The sequence below is a fragment of the Pseudorca crassidens genome, chromosome 7, assembly GCF_039906515.1.
Source record: "Pseudorca crassidens isolate mPseCra1 chromosome 7, mPseCra1.hap1, whole genome shotgun sequence".
NCBI classification, from domain to species: domain Eukaryota; kingdom Metazoa; phylum Chordata; class Mammalia; order Artiodactyla; family Delphinidae; genus Pseudorca; species Pseudorca crassidens.
The window spans coordinates 1,239,735-1,251,880 of NC_090302.1; the positions used below are offsets into that span (position 1 = coordinate 1,239,735).

At 62.5% G+C, this 12,146-nt stretch overlaps 2 protein-coding genes across 2 annotated transcripts; both read right to left on the minus strand.

Moving 5' to 3' along the window:
* Positions 1-12: 12 nt before the first annotated feature.
* CCDC183 (coiled-coil domain containing 183) lies at positions 13-7,618 on the minus strand. Its single transcript, XM_067745425.1, is given in 9 exon segments — positions 13-516; positions 1,127-1,227; positions 1,737-1,953; positions 1,955-1,972; positions 3,123-3,245; positions 5,732-5,836; positions 6,035-6,361; positions 6,851-7,011; positions 7,534-7,618. Coding segments are annotated over 9 exon segments (1,386 nt in total). The 3' UTR covers positions 13-267.
* Positions 7,619-9,760: 2,142 nt separating this feature from the next.
* TMEM141 (transmembrane protein 141) lies at positions 9,761-11,744 on the minus strand. Its single transcript, XM_067742642.1, has 5 exons — positions 11,622-11,744; positions 11,278-11,344; positions 10,969-11,052; positions 10,601-10,708; positions 9,761-10,202 (listed from the first exon to the last, which is right to left on the minus strand). Exons 1-5 carry the CDS (start codon positions 11,673-11,675, stop codon positions 10,189-10,191), a joined length of 327 nt encoding a protein of 108 aa, XP_067598743.1. The 5' UTR covers positions 11,676-11,744; the 3' UTR covers positions 9,761-10,188.
* Between the last annotated feature and the right edge of the window lie 402 nt (positions 11,745-12,146).

Sequence of the window (12,146 nt, forward strand, 5' to 3'; positions counted from 1 at the left end):
CTTCCCTGGTACCTGGGCCGTGGGCAGGGGGACGCCCATCAGGCGGATGTGGAGGTTGTCGATGCCAGTTTGGATGGTCAGCAGCAGCTCTGGCTCTTGGCCATGTTGGCGTGGGCCAGCTGCAGCCGGGCTTCCTCCTCCTGCAGCATGTCCTTCATTTTCTTCTCAACAGACTTCAAGCTGTTGAGGATGAGGGAGGTGGGTAGCGGACTGAGGGCAAGGTCGCGGAGTCCCGAGCAGGCGCTGTGCTGATTCGGGCTCAGGAGCTCACACGCGGGCACTTGGGGCCCCTCGGCAGTGGGTGCGCTCAGCTCCGAGCCTGGTGCCAGCCACGGGGCTGTCAGTGAGGAGGAGGTCAGGGGCTCCCGGGTGCCTGATGGAGCTGGGCATCATGCCCTCCGTCGCCAGCTCCTTCGTCACGGCCTCCAGCTGCGCCCGCCTCCCCTCACCGCCCGCCACCTGCAGCGCCAGGTTCTCCTCCGTGCTCCTCTGAGCCAGGAAGCGGCCGGTGATGTCCTGGCGGGGCCGGTGGGGTGAGGAGCAGGTGTGAGCCAGGAGGGAGCTTGTTCTTCTGGCTTCCGGTGGTCAGTAACATTGACCGTGGCTGGGTGTTGAGGACCCGTGAGGCCCTCTGTGTGTGTCACCCTCGTGACAGGCAGAGGGGCCAGATGACCCCAAGGAAGAGCCAGAGAGACCACCGCCACGAGACTGCGTGGCTTTGAGTCACTCGTCCAAGGGTGGACAAGCTTACGTCAGGACCATGGACAGGAGCTCAAGGCTTACTGATGATAAATCCAGGGCGGATTAAAATAAAGGGGGTGGGGCGGAGAGGCAGCTGCTCACACGATGCTGTTGGTTTGGGAAGGGGAAGGAGTTAAGAGGTGAAGGCCGCCTCCTCGGGGTTTGAGATCCTCAAATTCCAGCGGGCTCTGTGCAGCCCCTGGAACACGGCTCGGATTTGCCATCTGCGTCCCTGGAGTGCCCGCTACTCTGAGCTGTGGGGCCGCTGCTTTGTGTGTCCATTCATGCAGCAGGTGTCTGCAGAGCCTGGCCCAGCTCAGCTGGGCCTTGGGCTGGGGCAGGGTCCCCACCCGTCCTTCTGCCCACACCCCAGGAGTGCCAGTACCCAGAGGTGAGAGCACCGCACAGCAGTCTAGACTTTCTCCACCAAAGCCGTCACGTCCGTCTGGTATTCGACATCAGCCTTGAAGGTCTCCCTCCTCCTCACTGGGCAGAGCAGAGGGGAAGGTCAGCCGGCATGCAGGAATGCTGTGGGAGCTCTGCGCGGGGCCGTCGGATGCCCCCGTACGTCGTCAGGGGAGGCCACCCAAGAGCTGGGTACCCGTCAGAGTCGCCTTCACCCTAAGTGGCTCCCTGCTCGGCCAGCCCTCGAGGGGTGCCCCGAGGCAGCTCCATCCGCAGGAGGACCAAAAGCGGCCTGGCACAGTGGGGCTCAGCGGGGCTTCTCCGAGGCGGCTCGGGTGCATTTCACAGCTGAGAAGCCGGGGGCTCAGCCACCCCTGGCCAAGAGCCCAGAGCCGGCAGCAGCACCTTGAAGCACGCGCTGTGACTGTTGGTGTGCTCCGGTGCAGGTCTAGCCAGGGAGGGGCCGGGGCTCGTTGGTCTCCCTCACCCCGGGCCCCGCAGGTTACCCCCACCTCACGGTGACCCACCTCTCGGGACCCTGGCTGGGGCGGCGGGAGCTGAGCGTTCACCTTTCAGTTTCGGGACCCATCAGGCTGGAGGGGAAGTGCAAGTCCCGCCGGCCCTGAGCGCGGAGGGGAGGAGGTGAGAGGTGTCCTCTGTGGCACAGGGGCTGCTGTGCCTGGCGTGGCCCGGGCGCATCCAGCGGTATTTCCCGCTGGTCTCCTTGGAGTGGATCTTGTCAGTGAGCTGCTTCTGCTGGTTGAGCCGGTCCTCCCATGCCTGGCGTTCCTCGAGGAAGGTGGCCTCCCCTTTGCCTCATGTTCATCTGGGGACACAGGAAGGGGGCGGGGGTCTGTCCCACCAAGGCCACCCGGGGTGCTGACCCAGCGTCAGCGTCAGTCCCCGCCTTCCCGATTTGGGACGCTCCACCTGCGACCATCACCCTCACCCTTGCGTTCTGCCCTCCTCTGGGACGCCCCCCTCCTGCCTGGCCTCTGAGCCTTCCCTCGCGTTACGCCCCTCCAGCTGGGGTCGCTCCGGCTACAGCCGTAGGCTCAGGGACCGCCTGGGACACGCCTCACAGATTTTTCTCTCCAGCCCCGGTCCTCTGCTGCCTCTGCCAGCTCCCCTTACAACTCACTAGAGTGGAATCCACGTGTCTGAGCACAAACTCATCATCTCCCCCAGACCTCCTGCCTCCCGGCACGTCCTGCTCTGGTGGCTCAATCCACTGCCTGCCTGGGCCTGCTCACGCGTCCTGGGTGCCACGCTCTGCCCTTGCCTGCACGTCTCACCCGCCCCGCCCCTCATCGGGGTGACCTCTTAAAGGCTTCTCGGCTCCGTCCGAGTTCGGCCACCCATCTCCACCACTGGTCTGGCCCAAGTGACCAGTGTCTTGGCCCTGGTCCTCTCCAGTCTCTGCAGCCAGAGCACACCCGTTTGGAGACACGAATCTGATTCCATCTCCTCCCAGGGCTCCAGGTTAGGAGGGCTGCCACTGCGGCCCCGCCACCTGCTGCCCACACAGGCTCCAGCCCCCACACCTCCTTTTGGCCCTGTTACACCCCAAGACTCTGTTGCCCAACCTCCAACCCCCAGAATCCGCCATTCACTGCCTTCCTGAGAAGGTCCGAACCCCTGGGTGGCCCCACTTCGTGAGGAGGGGGCAGGCTGGCCTGGCAGGGGCCTCGGCACAGAGTGGGTGAAGGGGTGGCACCTGCCCCGTCCAGGTCAATTCTCTGCCTTCTCTGTCTACCTCTGCCCAGGCTCACAGGTGGTAAGGCAAGCAGGCCGGCAGGGCAGCCACTGGACTCCTCCAGTGATGACGGGGGGTGTGGGCATGGGGGTGTCCCGAAGGACCCTGGGCCAGACAGGTTCAAGAGATAGTCCTGCAGGGAGGGCCCCCAGCCTGGGGCCTGCTCTCACCTTGGCCTCATCCGTAATCATCATGGCATCTTGGGACAGGACTGTCTCACCTTGACCTCATCCGTAATCATCATGGCATCTTGGGACATGACTGTCATATCCGACAGTTCCGAGCAGTAGTCAACCACGAGATTCTGCAGCTTGTCCAGCTCTGTGGGGTATCCTGCCAGCTTCTGCAGCAGAAGGGCAAGGGCAGGTGGGCACAGAGCCTGACAGTCTAGGGACTGCGGGCCAACCACAGGCTCCCCTGGCCCCTCCCTCGTTCTCTTCTGGCCCTCAAAGTGGACCACGTCTACTCCCCACCCCTCACCCCGGACTGTGCAAGTCCAGGGGACAAGTATAACCTGGCCTGTGGCCCCAGCCGGGCCCAAAGCAGGTGAAAGGACATGTTTGGGGAGGGAAGACAGCATCTTCCTGGTGGATTCTCTCACTGCCCAGGGCCAGAGTCCAGAGACACTTCCAAAGAAGTTGTGATGGGATGTCCCACCGCGTGAGCGGTGACTGTGAAACGCCGGAGGCTGGCTGCTGTAAGTGAAGAAGAGGGTCTCAAAACACTGGTGTGGGGTCAGAGACTCAGGACTCAAGGCCAAGGCTGTAACCTGACCAGCTAGCGTGGGGCCTCAGGAAAGCCTGGGTTCTGCCATGTGTAAGGTAGGGTGATAACGGCTCTTTCAGGAGGTCGCTATCAGGACGGATTGAGAAGGTAGAACGACGTGTGTTTAGCACAGGGCCAGGTTCGTAAATGCCCAATATATCTTGGCTCTTAGGACTCGGTTGTGGAAAACTACAACGCAGAATCTGCACTTTTTTTTTTTTTTTCGGTACGCGGGCCTCTCACTGTCGTGGCCTCTCCCGTTGCGGAGCACAGGCTCCGGACGCGCAGGCGCAGCGGCCATGGCTCACGGGCCCAGCCGCTCCGCGGCACGTGGGATCTTCCCAGACCGGGGCACGAACCCGCGTCCCCTGCATCGGCAGGCGGACTCTCAACCACTGCGCCACCAGGGAAGCCCTTTTTTTTTTTTTTAATGCAAGGGAGACTTCCCTGGTGTTCCAGTGATTAAAACTCGGCACAGGGGGCACGGGTTCGATCCCCAGTCAGGGAACTAAGAACCCGCATGCTGTGCCATGCGGCCAAAAAAAAAAAAAAAATGCAGATGACCACAGGAGTTATTTTTTTTTAGTGCATATGTTCTGAAAAGATAAGCAAGTACCACTGGGAGGACATGATGCATACAAGTGAAGGAGGGGCTGGACCCCAGGGTGCAGTCGGAGTGGGAAGGGGTGTGGGTAGGAGGAGTGGGCCCGGGAAGGACACGTGGGCAGGGCCACAAGGTGAGTCTCCAGGACCCGGGGCCTGAGGCAAGAGGGACAGGCTGGAGGACAAAGCTGCGTGCTGCTGGGCTCTGGGCACCGTGGGCAGGATTTGGGGGGCATGACCCCAGCTGCGAAGAGCTGCAATGCCCACCCATCCCACACCCTCCTCCAAACGCATTTCTACCTGTCACCCTCCCGGCCACACTGCCCTCCAGGGCTTCCCCTCCCCCAGCCCCAGCATGAAGGTGGGGTCTTCCCTCTCTCTCTCGGCCCCCCCTGCCAAGCTGCTCCTCTTTGCACCCTGGCACCCAGCCTCCAGCCCTCCTCTCCAACTGTCCTCGTCCTCACCATCTTCCACCACCGGGCCTGTGGCGGGTGCCTGTGCTCTTCTGTGTGGGGGCCAAAGGGGGCCGCCAGTGAAGGGGGGTTGCCTCACAGCAGGGCTCACGGCCCCTGGGGACTTCCCCCTGGCCTTCTCGGCAGGGAGCAGGGTGGCTGGCTTGGAAGAGGTGGGCAGCAAGCGGAGGTTACTGACCTGCTCAGAGGCAGCTTGCCCTGGATGATGTTAGGGGACTTCTGAGGGTGCAGGACCCATCTCTTGGCCTCAGAAGCCAGGGGATGAGAAACGATGGGGCAAAGAAAAAACAACACTAAACCATCAAATAAGAACCCAAACAGGACTTCCCTGGTGGTGCAGTGGTTAAGAATCCACATGCCCATGCAGGGGACACGGGTTTGAGCCCTGGTCTGGGAAGATCCCACATGCTGCGAAGCAACTCAGCCCATGCACCACAGCTACTGAGCCTGCACTCCGGAGCCTGTGAGCCACAACTACTGAGCCCGCGAGCCACGACTACTGAAGCTCACAAGCCACAACTACTGAGGCCCGCGCACCTAGAGCCTGTGCTCCGCAACAAGAGAAGCCACTGCAGTGAGAAGCCTGCACACCGCAACGAAGAGTAGCCCTGCTCGCCACAACTAGAGAAAGCCCGCACGCAGCGACGAATACCCAAGCAGCCAAAAATAAATAAGTCAATAAATCACTAAATTTATAAAAAACCAAAAAACAAACAATTCTGATGTAGCACATGATATGCCTTTTTGGAATAGCAAATAAATTCTTGAAAGAACGTTTCCCACCTACAAGGTGCCGCTGCTCAGCTTGGTGCCCAAAGCGGGGCTCAGCCTTTCTCGGGGTCACCCGGCCTGGGGGAGAGCTGCGCGCCAGCGGGTCAGCCTAACCCGGAGGGCACGCCTCCGCCGAGATTCCCGCCCTTCCTGGCCAGCTGGGCTCCCTGGGACCGGGATGCGGTCTCGGTCTCCGGGTGTGGGTTGAGGGGCTCACTTGTTTCAGGTGGTCCAGCAGGTCCACGTACAGCAGGTGGGTATTCTGGCTAGTGGTGATCTTGACCATCGTCTTTTCTATGTTGTTCTCCAGCTGACGGATGACCTGGGCGGGGAGGAAGGGCACATTGAGAGTGCGTGGGGACAGGCCACCTGGGAGTGCAGAGGCCGGCGGGGGCGGGGCTGGGCTTTCTTCCAAGGGAGCCTCATCCATCTAGCCCCGCCCTCCCACAGAGCCCCGGCCCCTCCTCCTGTGGCCCCGCCCCCATCACCCTGGAGGCCCCGCCCCGCTCCCCGCCGCCACCTGCGGCATGCGCGGCTCCTCCTTGGTGGCCTTGGGCTGGTTCTTAAGGCTGGCCAGCTCCAGCTGCATGCTTTCCAGCTTCTGCTCGCGCCGCCGCACCAAGTCGATCAGCACGTTGTGCATATTCACGCGGTCGAAGACGTACTTGCGCAGCTTCTCCCGCGCCACCTGGGTCGGGGAGGGCACGGCCCGCGCGTGGGTGCTCAGGGGCACGGAGCGCGCCTGCAGCTGGGCGGGCGGGGAGGGACCCGCGGCAACGCCACACGGACGCTGGGGCTGGGAACTCGCTCTGCTCCCCACCGGCTCCACGTCGTAGTGGTGCAGCGGCTGTGCGCCAGGCTCATGGGCACGTCCTTTCCGCAGGACTTGGAGGTGGTCCGCTGGTCATACTGTGGGGCGCGGCGGCTGAGCGGGGGGCTCGGCCCCTCTGCGTTCCCCCCCGCCGGCCGCCGGCCCCTCCAGGGATTCTCCCCGGGTTTCCTCTGCCCTGTGCTAGCCCAGCAGCAAGACCCCAGCTCCTGGGGCCGCAAGGGGCAGAGCACTGAAGGACTCCATCCGGGCCATCCCTGCTCCGATGTGATGGGGGTCCAGAGAGGCGGGTCCCTGGCTCCCATATATGGCTGCTGCAGAGGGTAGCCCAGGAAAGGGACCTCTGTCGGGCCTCTGGCCCTGCCCTCTGAGGTGTGGTGGGGAAACTGCCCCCCTCCACCCAGTTTCAGAATGGTTGGGGTTAGAGTGGGGAAAGGAGAGGAGGTGCCAGCTGTCCACCTGTGTTGGGGGAAGGGCTGTTTCAGCACGTGCCCCGCCCCCCCCCACCCCCAGCCAGCAGGTAGCAGGGAGGGTCCCTTCGTCCACCTTCTTGGCCAAAGCCCCCTCGTGGGACCCGCGGCGAATGTTGCTGCGCAGGACAGCCAGCGTGGCCTTGTTCTTGAACGTGGTCTCCTTCACCGCCTGGATCTGCAGCGCCCGACGTTGCTCTGTGTGGAGGGACAGGGCAGCCAGGATGTAGGCCAAGGGCCAAGGGCCTGGCCGGGATACCCGGGTGGGGTATGCTCCACGCCGGGCAGGACAGAGGTGGGGGCGTGAGTTTGCTGTCTCCAAGGCCGCACTCCTTCCTCCCAGCCTGCATGGGGGCCAGCTTCGCTGCTCAGCAGTGCTCATCTGGACGGCTCTCAGTGGACAGCAGTGCTGGGAGGTGGGAAGGGCGGGGTGCAAGCCAGGGACGGGCAGGCCTGTGATTTCTTCCAGACCCTCTAGCCACAGAAGTGGGTGGATCCCCTCCTGTCCCCTCTGGCTTTGAGGCCACCGTGCTTACAAATCTCCTTGAAGCCCCCAGCTTCTCCTCCCCCTGGCCCCTGCATGGCAGACCCCTCCGATCACTTCCCCCCAGCTCTGTTTGGGGGTGAGCAGTAGAGCGGCCCCCAGTCCATATGCCCTGGACCGTCCGTGTGTTAAGATCGTAAGTCCTGCCCCCAGGAGCCCCGGAGGCCCTGGGTCACCCCAGCGGCAGCTGCACCCTTGAGCCGAGTGACAGCCTTCAGCTCCTGGATCTGCCTCCACCTCCGCCTCACTACGGATCTTCATGGCGGCCCACGGCGCCCTCCGGGGCCGTCCGCACCTCCCACCCTCTCTGTGCTGAGCCTGCCCCGCAGAACCACAGTTCAGATTGCCACTGGAATCTCGGCCCATTGGGACGGGGGCGGAGGTTCTCAACGCCCAGGGAACCCAGAAATTCCTGGCCCACCCCGACGACCCCACCCTCTGCCCCCAGCCAGCCTTGGGGTTGCTCTCCTGGACACGAGTCTCGTGGCTGCTCTCCTAAAACTTCTGACCTCTCACTGCCTACAGGGTCTCCATTCCCTTACCCCACCCCAAGTTCAAACTCCAACCCTGGTGACCTGGCTCGTAAGACCCCAGCCTCGGCCCTGACTACCCCATCTCTCCCTGGGGAAGTCCTGGGTCCAGCTTTACCTGTCACTTACTCCAGGAGGAGTCAGTCCCCTCCCTCTGCACCCCCAGCACAAGCTTCCCTTCCAGCCACGTGGCCCAAGCCTGGGATTCCAGGGGTGCGCATCAGATGGGTTACTTCTTCCAACCTGCATGAGTTTGCCAACAAAGCACCACAGACCGGGCAGCTTAAACAACAGAAATTTATTGTCTCACATCCTGGAGCCTTGAAGTCTGAGATCAAGGTGTCGGCAGGGCTGGCTTCTCCTGAGGCGTCTCTCCCAGGCTTGTGGACGGCCGTGTCCTCGTGGGGTCTTTCCCCTGTACTCATCTGTGTCCTCATCACTTTCTCTTGTAAGCACACCAGTCAGACTGGATGAGGGCCCATCCCCATTTTAACGTAATCACCCCTTCAAAGGTCCTGTCTCCAAATGCAGAGTCATATTCTGAGGTCCTGGGGGCTGCAAACTGAGTTTGTGGGAGACACAGTTCAGCCATAACAGTCTTCACCCATGCGCTGTTACAGCACGCATCTTTCTCTGTGACTTCTCGAACAGATCCTTTACTTTTCTGGTCACTCTCTTTTTAAAAAGTGAGTCCAGTCCCCTCTGAAACTCGAAGTTCACCCTCTGCCCTCCCTCTGAGCCCAGGTCTTTCCCTCAGGGGGTTGGGAGTGCCTGCCGTGGGCAGGGTCTATTCCCTTGATGCCCGTGTTCTCCCAGGGTGTGAGGCAGAGCCTGTGCCCCAATACTGGTTCTCCTTTCCTCAGATGGAGAACCCCTGAATTTTAGTGGGCACGAGGCTGCCCAGAGCAAGCTGCCCTCCTAGGTGCCTTTGCACTAGGCGTCCCACATGACTTAGTTCTAGCCAATGCAGTGTTCAGAGAAGTGAGTGAACTGCCCTCCTCCTCCCCCTTTCTCTTTCCTGTTGACAGGGATGAAGACCTGATGGCCGGAGCCAGCACAGCTGCCTGGGACCATGAGGTGGATTTGGAATGAGGGCTGTTACAGCACAGAACACGCTAAAAGAAACCTGGGTCCCTGACTCCATACAGCCCCAGACCACCCACTTGAGCTTTTCCATGAAAGAAACTGAAAACTCTAGCTTGCTTATGCCGCGGTTATCTTGGGCTTCCTGTCGTTTTGCCTTCCCACGAACAGATTCCCCGGTGCATAGTGAGCGTGCAGTAGACGTTCTTTTGCGGGACTGGCTAGGTCAGCAGGCGCAGGGGCGGAGCTGGGGCTGGAGCAGCGCGGCCCTGTGTGCCTTCAGTGTTACCGGGAAGCCTGCTATAAAGGACGGTGGATTTGCCCAGGTGTTATATAATCTCTGCCTCTCCCTCTGTTGGGGGTGGGTGAGGTGGGCAGTCTTGCCCACCCAGGAACACTCCTCCATGTGGACAGAGCTCCAGTAAGCTGACTCTGGCCTCCTGAACCACTCACTTCCTCCTCCCCAGGGGAGAAGTGACTTAATCTGATAGGTGGGTTTGGAATGATAGGCAGGTGGGCGTGGCCACTTCCTGTCCCTTGTCTCCTGGAAGCCAGGTGCTGCCTGGCTGCACACCGTCTGCTCTGCTTCTCTGTGCCAGGCGGTACAGAAGCACCCCCGCATGGAGGGCCCATGGGGGCTGCCCAGAGTGTCTAATCCTGGGGTTCGGTGTTAGGAACAGCCCTGGCACCTCCTCCAATCAGCTGTCTGGTACCGAGGTGACATTTCTCTCATCTTCTTACTGCGCTGACTTGTTTCCCAACTGCTTCAGAACTCAGGCGGGAAACGGGAAACAGGAAAAGGCGTTTATTAGTCCCACAACCCCCGGCGGCAGCTGTCAGCTCTGACTGGGGTGGGCGGGGGGGATGCAGGGGTCAGAAAGGGCGTATCAGCAGCAGGAAGTGCAGAAGGCCCAACCCCCCACCCCAGAGCTGCCGCCCCCAAATATGCATGAGACAGGCCTGGTCTTCTCCAGCTCTGTGTCCACCACGTTTCTCACTGCCCTGCAGGAGGCCAGCCACCCAGGGGCAGCACGTCCTGGTCTGACCTTCTGGGCGTCCAGGCTGGGCAGGAGCAGTTTGCACAGGTCTGACAGAGCTGGCCATGCATGTGTGCAGGGGACATGGGTGTGGGGAGGCCAGCCTGGGGTGCAGAGGTGCTGAGGGCTGTGTTCTAGAACTCTCCGGCCCCAGGTCCTCTGTGCCCTGGCTGGAGCTCTCCTAGCTGTGCCGATCTGTAAGAGGCAAAGGGAGACAGCTAGAACCACACCCCAAAGCTGCGCCCGGTCCCTGTGCCCATTTTACCGGGGCAAAAACTGAGGCCTGTAACAGGAGGGATGCAGGCAGTGGAGGCCAGGCTTGAGATCAATCAGCTTGATGTCCACTGCGGCGCCTCTCAATCCGGCCGCTCTTCTCGGGGTGCCCACCCTCCTCGCTCTGCACTCGCCCCTCCCAGGGCCACCCAGACCCTCCTGGGTCTTCCTCCTGCACAAGGGCCTGGAAGTTCTGTCTGCCGCAGGCCCCCTCCCTCCCGCCCCCACCCCCATGCGCGTGTCAAGGGGACAGGCCTGTCCCGCCTACGCCCGGGGAATGGAGCCTCGGTTCCGCGTCCTGCTGCCCCCGGGACCCTCACCTGTGTCCATGTCTTTGGGGAGCTGCCCTGTCTCCAGGAAGAGCCAGAGGTTGCTGCATTTCTGCGACTCCACTCGGGTCACCCAGTAGCTGGCCACTGAGCCTGCGACTGGGGAGAGGCGGGCAGGGGCCAGTGGGCAGGGGGGCGGGGCCTCTGCACTTGTCAGGGGAAGGGAGCAGGGTGCAGGTTTCTTCCTGGGAGCGGTGGGGTCCAGCAGGGCTCCCACTGAGAACTGGAGCCCCATCCCCGGAGGCAGGGATGCCCGGAACCACAGCCCCCCACCCCTAGTGGGATCCACTTCTGCTGAAGAGCCAGCGGCGACGGGGGTGCATTTCAGGGGCGCCAGGCACCAGTCCTGGAGTACCCACCCACGGCCACCAGCACGTTCCACTGAAAGGGGTACGGAAACTTCTTCTGAACGAGCATCTGCAGGCCGACGGTCGCCCCGGTGCCTGCCAAGAGCCATGGTCCGCGTCAGCCAGCCCGTCCACGGGGCTTGCCAGGGGACCACGGGGCTCGCCAGGGGACCACGGGGCTCTCGGCCGAAGTGCTCGCGACACCTGCCAGGCTCTGAGCACTGCGGGCTGGCGACCTGGCGCCACCTGCTGGGGAGTCAGGGTGAGACAGGAGGGTGAGGTCTCTTCACACCCCAGGACAGACACCTGGACCCAGCCTACCTGTGACAAAGGTGAAAATGCCCTTCATGAAGGCGTTCGACTGGCACGCGGCATACTCCCCGAGTCCCTGGGATGGGGGAGGGGGTTGAAGGCTCAGTTCCCCGTCCCTCCTTTGGGCACACTCCGGCCCTGGGGTAGGGGACCACTCATCGTGAGGCCCTGGGGGCCTGGACACATCCCACCTGCCCCCACGCCCACCCAGGATGCCTCGATCTCCACAGCAACAGGGTCCCCCACCTCTGTCCCTCTTCTCTTCCCTGATAAGGGCACTCCCACCGAGGCCCCCGCCCCGCTCAGGTCAGCTTCTGAGGTCAGGGGCCCGCGTCCCAGGCCAGCCTTCTCACCGGGTGCTTGCTGGCCACGGCGTCGTCCACCCGGGACAGGCCCAGGTTCACCATGGCTGGCGGGGCGCGGGGAGCCGGCGGGGCAGAGCGGCGCCGGACCGGGCGGAGGGGCGGGGCCGGATGGGGCGGGGCGGGGCCTGGCGGGGCGGGGCCTGGCGGGCGGAGGGCCGGGCGCGTAGCGGGCCGCGCGCTCCCCAGGCCCAGCTCTGTGACGTTGGGTGGCCAGGCGGCGGCGCGAAGGCGGCCGCCGGCTAGCGCTCCTCCCCGCGGGCCCGGCCTGGGTCGTCCACCTCGTTTCCAGGCTCTCAGAGACATAATGATTAGTTAGTATTATTTGTGGGGGTGGGGCTTTGCTTACGGCATTACATCTACTGAAAACGACCACGGAATAGTGTATCCAAAGATGATATAGCGAGTTAATTCCAAAAACACCGTAAGCGCGTACTTGGCGCCAGTTCTGTGCTAGGAGCTGGGGGTCCCACGGAGGAGTCAGAGCTCCTAGCCCTCATAGAGCAGACAGGTAAA

Coding starts and splice junctions, on each gene's coding strand:
- TMEM141 (XM_067742642.1), bottom strand. CDS start 11,675: ATGGTGAACCTGGGCCTGTCCCGGGTGGACGACGCCGTGGCCAGCAAG. Junction 11,345..11,621: donor CCGTGGCCAGCAAGCACCCG/GTGAGAAGGCTG, acceptor CCCCCATCCCAG/GGACTCGGGGAGTATGCCGC. Junction 11,053..11,277: donor CATTTTCACCTTTGTCACAG/GTAGGCTGGGTC, acceptor GGCTCTTGGCAG/GCACCGGGGCGACCGTCGGC.